The 19,864-nt window shown below is 31.4% G+C and overlaps 2 protein-coding genes across 5 annotated transcripts in view; one reads left to right on the top strand and one right to left on the bottom strand.

Moving 5' to 3' along the window:
- Positions 1–19,864, bottom strand: part of LOC109540636 (elastin) — a 109,952-nt gene that overhangs the window by 19,490 nt on the left and 70,598 nt on the right. The gene's annotated exons all lie outside the window — the stretch shown is intronic.
- Positions 1–19,864, top strand: part of LOC109540621 (protein madd-4) — a 247,918-nt gene that overhangs the window by 217,366 nt on the left and 10,688 nt on the right. For all 4 annotated transcript variants that reach the window (XM_048667409.1, XM_048667410.1, XM_048667411.1 and 1 more), the window contains 6 exons: positions 4,610–4,754; positions 6,306–6,435; positions 14,737–14,839; positions 17,245–17,340; positions 17,550–17,721; positions 18,507–18,600. In XM_048667409.1, the coding sequence (XP_048523366.1) occupies positions 4,610–4,754; positions 6,306–6,435; positions 14,737–14,839; positions 17,245–17,340; positions 17,550–17,721; positions 18,507–18,600 (740 nt within the window). The remainder of the gene's footprint in view (positions 1–4,609; positions 4,755–6,305; positions 6,436–14,736; positions 14,840–17,244; positions 17,341–17,549; positions 17,722–18,506; positions 18,601–19,864) is intronic.

Raw genomic sequence — 19,864 nt, 5'->3', positions numbered from 1 at the left:
CTTATATTTATTAGCTGTTTCAATTTTCATGTTGGAGAAATTTGTATTTGCAATGTCTGAATCTTATATTATATCAGTTTGCCTTTGGATTTAAAGGAGCTTAATAACTGATATTTTATTGAAACCGAACATAAACATATAAATAGTATCGCTATTTAAAAGTGTATGACGGACCATTTTTTATTGGCGAAGAGACTAAGCAGAAGCGAAAAATGGCAATTAATTTGGAATTTGCTTGCATGGTCACACTCTAGATTGATTTAGTTTATTGTTTTTAGGCGTAATTTTTCCTACATTTATTCAAAAAGTCTCGATCCCTCGAGTAGATTTCTAGGCCCAAACGTTTCAGGTTATTTCAAATAGAGTTAATCTTAAAATCATATTTGCAATGATTTATTGGATGTAACAGAAATATTATGAGGAAGAATTGAAACAGCGTGTGAAATAGTCCGCAATAATCGACATCAATGTGAAAAATGTATAGAAGGAAAGCCATTTCCTTTGCACTTTGAACGACATTTTTATTGGCTATTTGATCTTGTTATTTGCTTGCTTTTCGTGTTTGTTTCAATCTTTATAAATGTGTATCTTTAGGATAATATCAAGTTTTCTGCACATTTACCCTTGAAAAATTGCTACACATTACGATATAAGTTTTAAGTACACTAACAATTGTACTGTTGATATATGTATGTCCCATTAATAAAAATTAAAGTCAACCACAAAATTATATCTGAATTTACACAACTTCTAATAGATAGAAAAAATAATGATTTTCCAGTTATTGAATTAAATCAACACGAAGGCGATTAAAAATCTCCGATCTTGATAAAATGTTAAATTATTTTGAGTTTTGTAAAGAATTCAATTTTTTTGCGGCACAGGGCGAGATACTGAAATATGTTTAGAAACGTTTTAGTGGAGGACGTCTTGCACATTCAATTGAAAATTTGAACTCAGATTTAATAAGAGCCGGTCTAGTAATACTTGTGCCGGAAAATTTCCGCACTGGTCATTTTTGTGTCATGGTATTATAATTAAACAATTAAATTAAAAAATGAAGATTAACAATTTTTGTTATGAGAAGCCAAAATCCTATATTTTGTCAACTGTTAGGCCGCACACAGACAATTAAAACTTAGACTGTAAATTTGGATTTGCAATCGCGCGTTAATTGCTCCTTGGTTAACGGCTCTAGCAAGGAAAATATTTCAATATTTCCATGCAATTCCCGAATATTAAGTGGGCATTTTACTTCTGCTACTTCACGGCAGAACGTCTTAATTACCCTATAAAAACTTTTAATCAGTTTCTTTCTGAAGAAGAATCCTGCTTTATGATATTACAATTTGAAAGTTTTCTATTGTTTAAACATATTGAACGTGATTACAGGAAAGTACAGCTTTATAATTGCTTATTCAGAAATATAAGTAAGAAATCAAAATTTAATTTGAAAATTATACTCAGATCTTGTCCACGAGTCCAATAAGAAGCAGAGGGCTAAAAAAATTACAAGTACCGTTCTTCTAAATCAACATCTTATAAAATTCTACAATTGGCAAACCCCACCGACCTAGTAAAATCTACAAGGTGGAGATTTTCTCCTCTTGACTAATGTTTCATTTGTAGCCAGTCTTCGAAATATTAGATAATTTTCTCAATTTGAATAAAATGTAGTTTTAGATTTCGATATTGAATGACGAATGTACGGTTCATGTACAGTGAACGTCAATAAAAACTCATACTGAAGAAGTAATAAATAAGACACTTTAAAGCTTCTACCACACTTTCTTCTAGCACACTTTGGAAATATAGCTATGCTTGTGGAAGCTTTGGAAAATGTTGTATTTTGTACTTATATAAGTGCTTTATAGTTAAACTCTAAATAATCTAAAACTTTATAATAAACTCATAAATCCTTAAAAATTTTCAATTACTATGGAAAGTTCACCATAAGGAAGCTACCGACTTTCGTGACTTACTCGATTAGCTAATAAATAGAAAAATCAAATACTTTTCGGCACCCACAGCAATTTATGAGGCGTTGCTTCCATTCAAGAACTGCTTACACGCCGAAGGCAACATATACCATGCAATGTCATAGCATATTTTTATTTAGATACTTTTTTATAATTCAATTTAAAAGCTCTTCATCTATAAAATTATTGATTATCTTACGATTAGTGTTTACTAATCGTGTGAGTAAATTGTGCACAAAAACACATTGATTTATAATGATTAAAAAAACTAATATTGAATTGTTTCAATAAGTTAGCTAAGTAGCGCCATCAATTCTTTTCCGAATCTCAAATGATATTTGACCCAGTTTATATATTTGCGACAATCCCGAAAATAGCGATGTTTCTGCATCGACACATGTGAACATCAAAATAAATATTGTGAATGGAAAGTCGTCTGAAAAATATATGGCGCTACAAAAACATGAACGGAAAAGTTATCCGTCTCCGAAATATTTATTTAAAACTTCTGCTTGAATCCTGGAAAGCTCGTCTGCGATTGATAGCTGGGTGAACGAAATGGAATTGTGAAATAGTCGGATTTTGTCAAAAATCCGGCTTTGCAAAATTATTAAAATAAAGAATATTATACTTGGGACTGTTTTAGTTGCATGGTGAGCATCGAAACGAATTTACTTGCTTTGAGTTCTAATTGTTCCAATTAAAGTTTAGTCTGTTATTACCTACCACTTTCCATGTTAGAAACTCACTGAACTTTAACGAAAACTTGTCTACGGTAAGATCAGTAAGATTAGATGGTGCCTGTTTAGGAAATATTTTTCAGTTTCCATTACTGAGTAAAATGAGAAATATTTTCATTCTCTACAGTCGCTTTGATCCTGAGTGACTTCATGTAAATTCAACAAAATAAATGTCACAGAGCCAAATATGCCCTAACTCCGGAACAGGATAAATTATGATTGTTTTTTGCATTAGATTTATGCTTAAGCGTTATCTAGTTCAATTCTTTTTCGGTCAATCTGTTTTTTTACAAAAAATCATATGTTTATAGATTTCAACACAAAAGACATTAATAAAGACTTTACGAGTATATCTCAAAATTATATTGAATTTGTCATTTCATTTCCTTTTTTCTTTAGCAACCTCTTGTTTCTACAGGGTGTTCAAAAAATCAACTTGCGGTTCTGTTACTGGTTTTCCTGTGATTGCTCTGTGACTGATTATCGTTTCAAATTTGAGCTGGAGATTTTGAAAATCAGTCCAAAATAAAAATGTTATAACGGCCAAAAAGTTGGTTTTTGAACTCACCATTTAGGTAAAAGAGATCGGCAAAAATTACATTTTTTTTTTAAATACGGGGTCCAACTTTATTCCACTGATCTTAATATCCGAACAAAAATATAATTTTTCAGTTCACCTTCTTTCAGTCACATAAAGTGTATTTCGATTAGTAAGATATGTGTATCATGCAAAGTTTCTAAGCAACTGTAGCTCTCATTTTGAAAATACAGTTTTTGTAGATTACATTGGTTTTCATTTTTTAAATTTATCTTTTGATGCTCTATCAAACACGTAAAGCATAGATACTATTCCTCTGGATTGAAAAATCCAATTCTATATTGCCAATTAATGACTGCGTAATTCTAGTTGCAAAAGAATTGAACTAAAGTATTTTTCAATTTTTGGTAGATCTCCTGTTAATGCCAGCTTGAAATCGAAGCTTTCAACAAATACTTTTATGCATCCAAACGGACGTTCCGTTACGAATACGGAAAGAAAACTCAGATAAAAGGAATTGTCGGCGCTTCGCTACTTTCAGGGTGATAATACTAGATAGTGGAAACATATTGCTGGTTATATAGCGGCCTTTTTCGTCATCCAAAGCCTTATCGCTAAGCACGTTTTGTTTCATGAGGGCTAAAAAAGAAAAATTACCACACTTCGGTGTTATAGCTGCATTCATGGGAAACGGTACGTTTCAAAATCAAAAGTTCGGTTTTCAAAGTCGAATTATCCTGTTTTATTTTCGCTAAATGTTCAGTAATGAAACAAAAAGGTGTTTATAAATCACTACATCTTGGCGCTAATTGACAATTATATTCTACAGACAATAGAACTCCGACCAGATTATGGAATACATACTATTGTTACCATTATTTAATTAACGCAGAACCCATAGTTTTCACAATTCAGACTGAAACAATACTCTGCTAGCTGGCCTGGCAATGACGATATTGAGCCTTAGTGTATTTATAGGTCGCCTAACTATTGTTCTGAAACATTTGAACATTACCTTGAGATGTTTAAATATATTTAATATGGCAGCTTAATTAATTAAACCTCAATGTCCACGCTCCTGTTTTAGTTAAAATTCAGATACCTAAGTTTTAATATTAACAACGCACCAATATTTCTAGATTAGCATTTAGAATAGCATTTAGGATGGAAATTTAAGCTGCAAACATTTTGAAATAAAAATGTTTGCTGAATATTTTGCTGGCATTTGGTATCTAAACATGTATTCGATATGTATTAAGAAAAGCTTTTCTGTGAATTGAACCAAAGAATAATATCAAAGTTATAGCAAAATAGTATCAAAGCGCTTTTTTAATCGCATTTTTTGCTTTCAGCAAGTAGGATGCGATCTAAAGCTGGGATCAGAAAAGCAAGTGGACCAATGTGGTATTTGTGGAGGGGACGGATCATCTTGCGCTAAGCCCCTTTACCATTGGACACTTACGTATACCTCTCTTTGTTCGACTACATGTGGAGGAGGTGAGTACGCAGCAAACTGCAAGACAGAAAATGTTGTGTTAGTTTTATTAACAAATATAAAATACAGTTTTCTATACAAATGTCTTTCACTTACAAGTAGAGGACTAAATATTTCGTTTTTTAAAATTTTAAATAAAAATATATAAAATGAATGCTAAAAATTGTTTTAGTATTCATGCAAATAATGTGGCGCTATTTCCCACATAAACTTAAATAGAGCGGTTTTAGCAGTTTTAAAACTTAAATAACTGTTAGACATTTAGATTTTCAGTTTAATTGCAATATTATCTAACAATGCAATGCAAAAAGTTACCAAATTGGAAAGGACGTGCCACTTGAAATATATTTTGTATAACTTGTTATTTGCATTAGAGGAACGTCCTAATTTCGAACTTTGAAAAGTTTCTGAACGCGATGGCTTTTCCAATTAAAATGCAAATTAATAAAAGTTTTTCATCGTCAATCGCATTTAAATTCAACTTTGCTTACTTTGCTTCATAAGATTGGTACAAGCGTGTATATCCAAACACAATATATTCGAATTATCTTTGTTGTTAGTTCTAATTTTCGAAGTTTTTAGGTACTCAAATTATGTTACATGCTTTACATTTTCTACTTTTTTAAAAATTTTATAACGACCAGATTTTAAAAAAATTGTTAAAAAATACTAGCGGTTTAAAAAAAGTTTAGTTCAAAAAAGTAGAGTAAAAATGTAAATATTTCTGTAAACACTTCGTTGCAAGGCGCTACTTTTTTAGTCTTCTTATAAGGTATAGAATTTGATTATTTCCTTAGTTTACTTTAATTAGTACTTTAACAAAGACGTTTAAGGTAAAACGGGAAAAACAGTTCAATTTTAAGGATGGGAAATGGCAATAAAAGCTAAGGAACGTTTATGATTATCATCACAGTAACAATACGCAGCAAGTTTTTAGGCACCCAAGTAAGTTAACACAGCAAACTATATTTTAGAAAAGCCGCTCTTGGAAATTCGCTAACGGTAGGCCGAATTGGCTGGAAAATAATTTTATATTCTTCAAATAAAGTTATTATGACATTTTCAGCAAGTCATATTAATTTAAGATTAGAAAGAAATTAGACGATCATCAAAGAGCCAATTTCGCTCTTTTTCGGTTAGCGCGCAATATTTTGTTCGTCATAATCCACGAGCTTTCATTGCATTTTCCAATTATAAAGCGCACTTGCACTGCAGATTTGCAAAACAGTCGTGATGGAAATTCCTATTAAGTTGGAATATTAAAGAGACTGTTTTCAACAGCAGGCAACAAATGCGTTAAGTTTTCTGGGTATTACAGCCTAGAAAATGTCACGTTTCGTCGCGAATAACACTTAGTCCGAAGCCTTATTCTCTAATACTCTGGAATTATTGCTTTGGGACTCGTGGTATATAGTCTCGCTTTGTTGTTAGAGGATCCAATGTATTTGCTCGTTTGGCCACTATAATAACAGAGGACGAGAACATTGGCGGTTTTCTTGCCCGGCAAACTTAATTAATTGGTTAATTTACGAGAAAATTCGCTTTTGTTTCAGGTTATAAAATGTCGCGACCGGTGTGCCAGAACAGGGTTACCGGTGATCAAGTTGAAGAAGAATTGTGTGACGACTCGCAGAAACCAGATCCATCAGTTGTGGAGTGCCATGTTCATAATTGTCCCCCAAAGTAAGTAACTTCGTAATTTCGACTACGTGATCATTCTAACAAAAATAAGTAAAAGGTACATATTCTGTGACGGAAGAGTGTAATTAATTTTGATATCTTTTGGGTCAAAATCTTTGGAGCCAAGGGCCTTCCCGAATGGGCGCCTCGGCCAAAAAACATAGATTTGAGCATTTTCACCAACAATTAAAATGTTATATTAGAGATATTAAACAATATCAAGCGATAAACAGAACATGAATAGAATATTAAAGCATTAGTTACACGAGACAAGGCGTTCATCCTTTTCATCAAATTTTGATTATTTGCAACTCGAATATGAGACAATTTGAAAGGCATATTGTGCACAATGTTTACATTGACTTAACGGCTATAAATAAAAAGTTATGGGTAAAAATGTGGGAACAAAAATATTTTCAAAATGTTTCCGTAATTTATTCTGTTCTTCTAATTCTGCCGGTCGCAAAAAATAAAAATGAATGAAAGATTTTTTTATATTAATGTACTACTTATAATCTTGCCTAGCAATATCAGTAACTTTCCATTTCGATGTTACAGGTTGTCTTCCTAATGCAAAGAAACACGACCGAAATTAGTTGCTAAATCGAAATGTACATATATCGAATATTGAAAAGAAGATCTCAAAAATCTCTTAAAATTTTATTTGACTTAATTTTCGTTGAACTTAGATTAATTTGTCATTCACACTTGTATGGATGAAATACGACGAATACGAAAGAGACTTTGCTAATTTATTAGAACAACTCAGTAGCATGTCGTGAGTAATGAATCAACTAACAACCATCAGATGAAAGTGCCCTTTAAATGCAGACAAATCACAGAAATTTCGTTGAAAATATCAAGTCAGGAAAGCTAAGATGACTTAAACACACAAGATTAGAGCGGTTAATTAATAGGCAAATTTCAACTTACAAACAAAACAGCAAACCAAAAAGAACTTCCAGTTCTACTTGAAAATGGGCTCATTTTGCTTTTACAAAATTTTGTAAAAGCTTTGTCTATAAAACAGTCAAAGATGCGCAAAAACGATGCAAATACGATTTTAAATTCAAAACGTTGTAGACTCTTGACAATTGTTTAACATTCTTAATTTGCATGTGATATATTTTTGAAAAGAGTACAACAGTAAGGTGAGTACGAATATATTTTCCAATTTTTTTATTTTTTTTTTCGAAAGATGGAAGATAACTATTATTTTCCTGTAACATAAATCTCAACTGTATATCTATCTGATCTGCATGAGCAATGAAATTATGTAAACCAGTGGCACAGGTTCGTCACAACAATTTAAAACGAGAAAAACAATTCTCATGGAATGGGAAGAACAGAAAAATATTTCTGGTTTGAGCTTTTGGGTATTTATAAAACTGATTAATTGATTTCATAAAAATAAATCACACACCTTATTTTTCAGACAAAATATCAAATACCATAACATATGTGAGCAATTAGTAGTAATTACCAACATTTATGTGAAATATTGGAAAAGTCCGCTCTAGTTTCGACAATCGCTGAGCAGAAAGTTATTGGATCGGTGCCCGCACTAATTTGAATTAAATGTTCAGAAAATTGTGTTTCGCTCTTGTTAATTTTTGGGCACAGGAAAAACCACTTTCTCTTAAAGAAAAATTGATGATATAGTCGGCGCAGGAGAAAGACAAATTCAAATATTTCCAACTAAACTCCACAAGAAAGACTTTGATATAAGTAAAGTAGCGAATTTCCTTTATGATAATATAATTATACCAAATTTATAATTCTGAACCTTGTCATTTAAATTACATTATTTTATGTATCAAGTACGTTGTTTCAGAAAGTTATTTTTTCATTCTGCACATTTTTAATTAGTTTCGATGCGAAAGTTGTAATAGAAAACCAGCATCAAAGTTTGTTTGGAACCACCTAAACTTTGCCGGAGCAAATTTAACGATTATTAAAAAAAATATGTATTGTACAAAAACAACAGTTTTCCTCTAATTATTATCATAGCTATTTGTATAAATTGTTACAATTGGTTTGATACTGTGAATTGAGCACATAGATATTGTGATTTTCTATTGATACGGGAAGTAATCAAATACAAGTAGTTTGCATTTATATATTTTTAGTGCCGAAGTTTCGTAAGCGTATAAGCTTTCTCAATTGTGAAAACTCAAGACCCGATTATCTAAATGGTTCCAACAATCCCTGCATGTATAGTAAAAATAATTTTAATAGTGCTGAAAAATTTAATTTTTTAATCCAAATTTCTAGAACCTGCGTGAAACTTTGAAGTGCAATATGTGTGCTATTTGCTTTTATTTTCATTATTATCTGCTAATTATTTTACATGCGTATTTATTTATTATTGAAAATTGTGTAAAAAATGTATTATAACTCAAATGGTGAAAGCTTTAAAGCTGTTTTGCAATCATTCATGAACTCCTTTATATTTAGCTTGACGCCACCTTGCAAAGGTACACTATTCTATAAAGCTGCCCGATTTGAGTTGAAATACAACATACGATTTGAGGTAAATAATTACGGTCAGCAAACCTCAAACTTTCCACGTATACCGGATTCGAGCCTTGTAACGCGATCCAGCTTAAAAGTGTGTGTCAACCTTAGAGCTAAGTTAAACGACTTCATTCTCAGTTGCTCGCAACCGTAATTATATGGCATCAAGTTGATAAATAGAACTATTAAGATTACCCGCAGAAGTAAATTGAATAATTCCGATGTATTGTTTCTTGTAGCTTGTTTTGGGATTGAAATTAAATAATTACTCAAGAAATGTAGAACGAAAGCATAACAGACTAACATAATGACCTAAACTGGGGCAGCTACACACTCACAACTTACTTTACTGAACGTACTGGGTTTATGAAAACTGTCTGCTTTATTATTATATATATAATTATTACAGTGCAACAAATGCATACAATAATTTTGTAAATATTTTGTTGGTTCAGTTAGAATTACTGTTATGCACTCTTGTATTTGTATGTATAAAAAATTGTTCTTCCTGAAAAACCCTCACATCATTATTGTCAATAACTGTGAAAACATCTATATCATCAGCTCTAACTTTACGTTACGAGTCTTTTATGTTATCGAGATGTTAATTAAAACTGCACATTAACTTCGCAAAATCATTTACCCACATAGATTCACAATGCAAATTGAATGCTTTTAAATGGAAAGTTCAAAATAGGTTTTTAATATTGTAAACGAAAACCCAAAGCGTCCTTTTAATCTAGTACATTATTCCGTTTTTCAATCAGTCGGAATGGCTTTCACAAGCCGTAGAAGTGATGAAAAACTGAAATATCCTCTTCACCTATACGTTACGTCACCAGGAATATTTGCTACCGAGAGGATTGGGTGCTTTTGTTTCGTTCAGAGTTTGTTTAGAAAGTTTGCTAGCTTGCTAGCGCTACAGTAAAATTACCGAGACATGGAATAAATTCGGTTTCAACTGTAGAGTCGTAACTACCAAAGCGCTTGTTTCAAAGTAAACTTCCGGAGTTCTGGCCTTTGTCACAAACTTGTTATTTTGGTTCCAACAGAGGCGTTAAATTGTCACTACCGAAACCACTAGAATATTTAATTTGTATTATTGCATAATCAGATATACATGCCCTGTTAGCGTGTTATAATTTAACCACTTCAGAACTAATATAATGACCAGCAATACCGTTTAAAAACAATATCAGTTCGAACAACTGTTTGAAATTTGTGCATTGCGGCAAATGTTTAGTGTAGTATTTCTCATTTGTAGAATTTGAGAAACTTGTCATTCACGATCTTATGTCTGAAAGTTCTTAAAAGGAAATGATAACAATATAAATGTTTTTATTTAGAAAAAAACATTTTTGGAGAGAACTGCTGTTAAGTTGTACAACTGAAGGTCTTCATCTCACAGAGCAGTAGATTTCTTTTAGTGATTTGTTTTCAAAGTTCATATATCATGTTCGGTGAAAAAAAGTTTTGTTTTCATTTTCACAAACACACTTTGTGATAGAATGGTATGACTTTTCTCTTCATGGCAAATTTTTCAGTTCAAGTGTCTCAATTTTCATTTCTTCAAACGTATCGTATTTGCACTCAAACTTACACACATTTAATTACCGTTTTAAGTTTCGTTCTTATAGATCTAAAGGTTTTCATCTCTTTAATAAATATCTTATACATTAAATTTTTTGAATAGTTTTGTAGTGTCCGAAAAGTCCGGTATTAGTTTTTTACGTATAATATAAATCTATTTCCAGAAAAACTAATTAGACTTAGTACATGTTGGTTTGTTAATTACTATTTTATTACTAAACTGTATTTAATTTCCCCTTTTATTTTATTTGTCAAATTTCTCCGAAATATTCGATTTTAACTTTTAATTGAAATATTCCGTATTCAATGTTTCATTCATAATTTGCAGAATTTTGCAGCTTTTTTTGTAATTTCAGTTATAGTTTTATAGCAGATTTTAACTTGGTCCGTCAGATATTAATACCGTCTTTATATCTCTTTGCAGCAATACCTGCATCTTCGACTCTTACATGTTTAAATAGTTTAATTTCAACCACAAAGTTACATAAACTTGTTTTTTCATTGGCTAAAACTTTAGTTAAAAGAACTGACTTTTGGATTCATCTTTGGCAAAAGTTCGGGGATTTACATATCATCTAACAAAATCAAAGATGAGACACTAAAACAGTAAACATTCTATGTTAATACTTTTTTGAGATCGAATTTGCAAAACCGTGTGATGTAATGTGGCGTTTTGCAAAAAAAATCCTGGTGGTGGGTTCATAAGATGGACCAAAATAGTGCAAATGCACTAAATGGAACCACCCGCATATTCCGCAGGTATCCTGAAAACAATTTTACAATACATATATTATTATAACGAGGTAAAAGTATCAAGTAAAACGAATGCGCCAGCGTGCAATATCGCAAGAGCTTTTATCCAATTAGGAACTTTAAATATTCCCTCTTTCCCTAACTATCCCAGTTTCCGATTTCATTAAAAAACTTTTGGTTTGCCCTTATTTCTACTTCTCATCTAAAAGATGAATAAAAGGATGAGGTAAGTTTCAGGTGACAGAAACTTTTATACTTTCAAAAGTAGCTACTTTACTTCGTCTAAACTTATTTGCCAGTTTTAGAATGGTATTGCTGAGGGGCATTAATAATATTTTCTGATTGGAACAGTAGAATTTTAGCTAAATTTATGTTTTTTTTACAATCTTTACCTATCCAAACAACTTCACACACACAACACAAAAAATCAATCACATGTCCAAAGGTTCTACAGAAAATAGATAAACTAGACCAAAGCTATTTTAGACATTTATATTTTGCTATTGAAGCGTCCAGATAATTAATTTAAAAAATAATTTAAATTTGCTTGTAGATGTGTAGTTTTAATAGTAAGCTTAACTATGGCTCTCCACAATATATTTGTCATAAATTTGTTGACCCATTTCAGTTGAATATTCAGATTTGCATCGACGTTATATTATATCCCGTCTTAGTTAGAAGTTATGAAAAAAAATTGTATGTTATTACACAATTAGATGAATCTCACATCATAGTAATGTTGTCTATTTTTTATTGATTAATTTATTTTAAAATTTACTCAGACAGGTACTTTTGTTAGTGTATACTTTTATCTAATATCAGTCTTAAAACATGTTGACGGGTTTTGGTGCACTATCTGTCGGAGCTGCCGTTATAACTGATGTTTGATGGACTAAGTTGTAAAACTTCCATAGCAAAATATATTTTATGATCGATTTCTCCGAAAAAGGTTTAAATTTCACAAGGTTTCTTAACGTTCTATAATCTTTACATACCCGCTATATCCAAGCAAATGGCAAACGTTTATGTGAACAAATTCATCTATAAATCCAATCATATGATAATTGCATACATACCATATATAGCATTTAGAACCAATTAATAATATAAAAAAACAATGTAAACATATGGGACGTTTTTGTCTTATTATATATCAATTCGCGTTTACATATATGATAAGTTGTAAAAGTTTGAAGCGAATACTAACAGTTTTTCTATATAAAATATCAAAATTTCAAAAATCTGCTTATGGTTTCAAATAATATGCAATAAATATATAATTTTATATGATTTATATAATTTATCAAATTAAAAAATTAATACCATCGCTAAGAATCGTAGTAGTTAAATTTAAGAAAATACTATATTTTACAACATATTTAAGGGTAATTCCTTAAAGATTCATGCTTGCAATAATTGGCGCAATTAAAAATACTGATTTAAGCTTTCAGCTCTGTTAAAAGTTCTTTTAGCTTTAAATATCGCTCGAGGAAGTTTTAAGCGTCTGTCTTAACGCAATGGATTAAAATGTCACTTAAGCAGACCTCAGAGGGTAATTAATTTTGCATGGCTTTATTTAGAAGTACTGAACGTAAAGTAATTGTTTAAGATGATGACACAGCCACAGCAACAGAAAAAAAAATGTCAAAACAGTCATTTAGAATATTTGTAAATGTGGAATTATTTTGTAGAAAGCAAATATAAAAAATATTTTTATTTTAATATTTCTCAAAGTCTGAACACTTTTTTCCGTCTAGAGTGAACAGTCGGAAAAAACATTTGTAAACAGAAAAAATTGTATGTTAGTTTTAGATATTAAACTTGTTTTGTCTTTTTGAACATTAAGTTATGTTTAGATATTAACATTACTGTTCTATTGATTTTCAGAAAACGTAATTGAATTGAAATTAGATGAAGAGTTAAAAACAGCAGGTAAAAATTAGAAATACATTTGAGCTTTTTCGACTTTTCTATTAAATGTATCATATGAATCAATAAAAAGCAAAATCATATCCATCCGGAAAAAAATGTAGCATAGACAAAATAGAAGTAAAGATATTACTGCCCAGTACATGAACATCTAAAGAAAGATAACTAAAAAATTGATTGAATATTTTAAATGAAGGCTTCCTGACCCTAACTGCACTGGATTGTGCCTAACTTGTGTCTAATCCAGTACAAAATCTTCAGTACAGCAATTCTCCATCGAACGCAAATCAGCAATTGGGGCAATTTACGATATTGCATATTGTAGTTAATGCGAATGAATTTGTAAAATATTGCTGTTTTATGTGCGATCAATCCTTGTGTATCTATAATTGTAAATAAATCACATTTTTAGCTGAATAAAACGTGCATACAATAGGAAGTTCTGTTTGTCAATTTTTCTTTTAAGTGTCTCTGTTTGCGTGCAAAAACAATCTGTGGTTCAACAAATGAGTGCACAAAAACACATCAAAAGAGAACTTGATTGTTCTGTTGGGATGTGTTGTCGATCCAATGAAGGTTGGAATGTTCAATTTTCAACCAGAGGCAACTCATTTCCATTCTGGCTCAATTAAGGGCAGGGGCAATTACTGGTGGACTTCAGGAAAACTCAAATTTCACCACAACTACGCATAGACAAAGTTACAAATTTGTTTTTGACTATTTAATTTAAATTTGACGCACATTCCAAAAATATTTGAATATACTTTCATGATTTGCGAATCTTCTTAATTGTCATATCGGCTACGAAGCCGAACAAAACCAAATCTTTGAGCACAAAAACAATAGTAGCATTGCCAAAAGATCATTTCCTGCATCAAAAATAAAATAAAATCCCGTATCGAATGTTTATCCGTTTTCCGCAATGCCCTCATTTACCCGCATAACGCTTGATGAAACAAATGGCGTATCATAAACAAAAAAGTTGCGGACGGATAAGCTGTGCCTACCCTTGTTACTATTTGGATTTGGAAAAATAGAACCGAAAAACTGGTTTAATGACGTTAAATCGGGACGTATTCAGAGATATATTCGAAAATGGAAGTAAATGGATCAAGTTACATTTTAGTTGAAATCAGATATAAATTCTTCTCTGCTCTGGTCTTTGTTCGTTGGGTTTGAAAAGGACTACGAACAAGACACTGGAAACCTTTATCTAAGCATATTTTCAAAATTAATGTTAAACTTCTTATTTTATATAAGGAATCCCAATCCAATCTCATACTGTTGTAACTGTTCTATCAATTATAATTGAAATTTTGTATTAAGATTGTTTGTCTAATAATGTCATTACTTTTAATTATTAATTTGTCTAGCTCTGATAAAAGAGAACGTGATCTCCAGAAGACAGTTAATTTAGATAGTTTACCCATTGATAAAGTGTAAACCCACTCATTTAATATATGTTTAATTGGAAAATAAAAAAAATAGAGGTTTTATAAGCTATTTTATTTTCAGATGGTTCATCGGAGAGTGGGGATCATGTTCGCTGAGTTGTGGAGGCGGAACCCGAGTTCGACAAGTGCATTGTATAGAAGAAAGCAACAATACTAAGTTATTGGTAGGTAGCACGTGTATAACTATAAAAGAACAAATAGAAAGGGTTTATGATTCATTAATGGTCTCGACCTCGATCTCTAGCCTAATAATTCTGCCTCAAAATATTATTCCTTGAATAAACATTGAAAATCCCGAATAATTCCTAGAGACCTTTTCTAATTTGTTAAGTACAGAATCAAAAAGTTTCTGGTCAATTTACGGTTCGGTTCCTATGAAACTTCCGACGAGCCAAGTTACACAACTCCGGTGAAAATTAGACGATTTCCAAGAAAAATACGCAGAAGTAGTCGTTCAACTTCAGTCATTTTCAAAGAGATAAAGAGGATTCGAATTTTATTACCGCAGTAATTTGCTCAGTCGTTTCCACTCATTAAAATAATAACTGCTGGCTATCTGGGGTGTGTGTGTAGTTAATGCAGTAATTATTTTCCTTTTGTTCTTTTCAAATTTAATTTTCCACAAACGCCATTATATATCTCTTAAGAACGAGGTTGCGTGATGCACTTCCTGAAGTCGTTTTAAAGGATCTTTAAGTATTAGATTCAACATGTAAGAGATAAGAAAGAATTAATTTGAACTTTTTTTAGCCGAAATGGATGTATGCAGTTTTATTCAGTAAATTAGTAAATACGAAAGGAAATGTTAAATACACGTAATTTTACACTGGATGATATCATATCATATATGATATCAAAATTCTGTTCGGATAATCCTGCTCGTATAAATGAGCGCACTTTGCCTTTGATTTAGTAATGTTCTTATTGTTCGTTATAGTCAGTCCCTCCAACTAAACATTTAAATACAGCTTATTAAGGCATTATCATAACCAGCTCAGTTGATTCAACCTACTGTCTTCTTCAGCTACAATATTCCATTTACAAGAATTTAAAAGGAGTCGCCGCTAAGTAGGTTAACCGTGTTAGTTTGAGCAAATTATGAACTTTGCGCTTCAACTTTAACGCGATGTCGCATTTGAAGACTTTGGTGAAATACTTCGAATTTACATTTTTCATGAATTATTCACTGAATCGCGTACCGGAAATTTGCCTAATTGTTGCAGTGGCCAAATTTTAAAGTTGGATAAAGCATTTTATTTCAAACGACAACGAAGCACACTAGTAAATAAGACTTTTGTTGTACTTCGTTTTTTAATAGTGTCAATTTTGTATGTACGATAAAACTATGTCTATCAATTGGAGCTAATGAGACTCATTGGAAAATCGGCAAAATAACATTGAAAATTCGGTTAGAAACATGCCTTTCACTTCCCAACAAATACCTAGTTTCTTAGTCAGAACACAAACGAGAATAATTGGGGTCGGTCCTGAACTTAACTGATACAGAAGATTCAGATCGGAGTTTTCCTATTTGTTGAAGAAAATGCGAGAAGAATTTTTTGTCCCTTCCCTTCAGACTAAGGCATCTCTTTGAAGACTTTCATACTGAAACATCAACTATTATTGGGAGTACTTTTTTATATAAAACTTTAAAATAAATCGTGTGCCTAGTGAACAACATGCATTTCCTCTGCGCCACCTATATTTTCACACACTGTTGATTATTAATAATTTTAAACATTTTCGTAAATACTTTACTGTACTAAGCATATTATAGAATGTGTACAGTGATACACTGATCAAAAAAATAAACAGAACACCTCTTTGTGTGCGAGCCTCACAAAAGACACATATTTTGTCACAATAAATTAAAGAAATGGAGAGTGCCGCTCTATTAGATTCTTATATGGTTTATATGCCTTATGTCCTCCACTAGCTTGAATTCCATAATATCTTATTGGCATACTGCAAATGAGTCGTCGAATACACTCCCATTCTTTGAACTAGATATTTTAAAAGTTGTTTTTTTAGAGTTGTTTACAAATAATTTTAGGAGGAACTTTAGATGTTGAATCTGCCGGTTCAATGCGAAGTCGGGTCTTAAAGCATGTGACCTTGCATGAAAATATATTTGGTATCAATATCATATGCAAGAAAAACATGATCTGAAAGAACAATAGCCACATATCCTAAGAATGAGTTAACTGAGAAGAAATGTGTGGGATAACTCAATTTCATTTTAATTGAATGTTTTTCTTAAATTGTCACATTTTAACACTCTGTCCAACGACCTGAACTCTGTACTAAAATATATTAATAAAAATTGCAGTTGCTTTTTAGTACAAACCTGTTATTAGTAAAACTATTTAGAAATAAGCATATTTCAGCTTACATCTAAACAGATTTGCTTTTATCAGTATGGAAATGAAGATGTTATATGCGAAAGACGCTGACTATTAAAAGCAAGAGCAACTAAAGCCCCAACGTCGCCCAATCTCGTTCTAAAATTTTATAGCGTCCTTAAAAAACTAATCGCAACATATTAGTGACATAAACCTTTATTTTATAGGTTGACGAATCGAAATGCGGCGCACATAAACCTTGGGTCGAAGAGGTTTGCAATCAAATCGATTGCCCTGTATGGTTTACGACAAAGTGGTCGGGGGTAAGATACAATTTATTTTTTAAGATCCTAGTGTGTTGATAATTCTATTACGCTCAAAAAAATGAAATGAAAAAATATTAATAATTTAATAATGACGCAGTTGCAAAAGTCATGCCTTATTTGATTTAGTTCAACGATTATAGTTTAGTTTTGAATCGTATTATTTTCTCGTTCCATTTGCTTGGCTACATTTTTTGCAACAATTTTAGTGTTCAGTTTCTTGTGGAGAAGGAGTGCAAACTCGAGTGGTGGAATGCAGAAACACTAGGGATCAGCCTAGTAATTTGTGTGATGCAGCAACTAAACCAGAAACAACTCAAGTATGTTCAACTGGAATGAATTGTCCGTTTAGATTGGAAACTAGCGAAGAACTGCTACCTGGTAAGATAAATGAGAAATAATTCTGATACCTGGCAGTTTTTTTGGATGCAATTGTCAAAAATTTATTTCTTTATTAAGCCCTATTTGCTGAAAAAGCTGGTTGATATTTTACATTTGCTATTAAATATCCCGCTTTGAAGCAGGGCAATATTAAAAGTGCGAAATAATGCAAAAACGAAAACAATTGCGCTCCAGAGAGTATTTTACATTCCTATTGTCATTAATATAATATTAATATCAGAATTGATATAGTCGTATTCCCACAAGCCCGTTAATAAATAGCATTAATGAACCACAAGCATTAATTTCCTGTGTATACAGTAAAATACAAGCCGGAAAACAGCTACTGCCTTTACAGAGTGTTCCAGATAAATATAATTGGCACATGGGCCGAGGATGTGGAAAGTCATATAAAATACAGTATCTTTATAACTTCTGAAGAAATAATAAATATTATGGGAATACATATGGATGTAATGTGAATGATTCTATTTATATGCATGTATTTGTATCCATTACATCAACATTATTTTAATGTGTTTTCTGTTTATCAGCTTATTGTTTCAACATCATAAAATGAGTGTTATATTTGCAATTCATCACTTGAAAAGGCAATACATCATACAAATAAAACAGCAAAACACTATTTTCTATAAATATTTTTTATGAATATGTTTTAGTAATTTATATTTATTATCAGTTGCACTAATAATAATCACACAAAATATTTTAACTTAGTGATAGTAAAGTTATATACTTACTTCTTTTATAAAATTTGTTTCTAGGTTTGTACCAAACTCAATCCTTAGAACATTCCTATCCTGCACCACCAATGCCTGAAAAATTAGTAGGAGAACAAGAAGTTCCTTCCGAAAGCACGTAAGTTTTTAGAAAGCCTTTTGTGGATAAATGTGCCTTAAACATTATAATTAGTGATAAACGTTTTAGGTAAAAAGTTTTGAAAAACTTGAATATAATTTTGCAATTTTCAGTATTATTATATCGAGAAAATGCTAATATTTGGAACTACTTTATTACAATTATTATGACACACTGTATGCGCTATTTTTTCATTTTCGATGTCACTGCTTTTGTGTTTTGTGTTTCTTAACTGTTTTCGATCTAAGTGTTACTATTGGTATATAAAGAACTGACAATTCTTTATAGACAATAAAACTAAAATTATTAAGCAACTTAGCACTAAAACTCTAACATATACTATACTTCAAAAATTTAACAATAAAGAATTGCCGGTATGAACTCTAAATTAATATGTTTAGTGTGTTCACATATTTCACCAATAACAGAGAAATCCCACATATCCACCACATTTTGTCACGTACATCCTATAATCTTCTGCTTTTGCCAATGATATAGTTGAACGATGGTTCTTCGGTAACAAAACAACTAACCCCGACAACAATTACCTACTCAAAGAAATCTCATTGATTTATAGGAAAACTTTAAAATATACTCTATGTAATATCAGATTCGAAAAAAAATTGAGTGAGAGATAAACATAACAAATTTAGCTTTCAGTAATATTTCAAGTTCCATCAATGATATTGACTTACCCCAAATAAAATTTGGTCTTGCGGAGCCACCGAAAATGATTTTATAGATTCTTAAAGATGTGTTTCATTCATGAGAACTATTTTTCCTAGCAATCTTTACATGGGTAATAGTAACGTTTTTTTTCCTCGTTATAACTAAAAAGCTTGAACCTCTCTCATTTTTTTCCTATATGGCCATCAAAGCGACGGACCAGCGAAAACACTCACAACTCATCAATATTCATTTCCTCCATCGACCTCACTTAGTACTTTACACGAAATAAACAGCCTTCCATTTGTCTTCGTTGTCTTTTCAGCGATTACAAAGTGTACTTTGCCTGCGGTTGGGTGTACGTGAGGTACATTATAATACACTTTTCAACTCTTTTTATACATATTTCTCTTTCTCACCTTCCACTCTGCACCCTTAGTTATTTTTCACCTGAGTTCATTAGTGGTAACATGAAGGTTTTGTATATTAACAAGTCAATGTCTGATATAGATTAAATAGATTCAATGATAACTATGTGCATTATTCAGTCAAACGTTCATATTCGTACATATTTTATGATAAATGGTCAAAACCCTCG

Source organism: Dendroctonus ponderosae, unplaced genomic scaffold, assembly GCF_020466585.1.
Source record: "Dendroctonus ponderosae isolate FM_Combo_2020 unplaced genomic scaffold, Dpon_F_20191213v2 Dpon_F_20191213_6, whole genome shotgun sequence".
NCBI lineage: Eukaryota > Metazoa > Arthropoda > Insecta > Coleoptera > Curculionidae > Dendroctonus > Dendroctonus ponderosae.
This window is presented reverse-complemented; position numbering and strand designations above follow the sequence as displayed.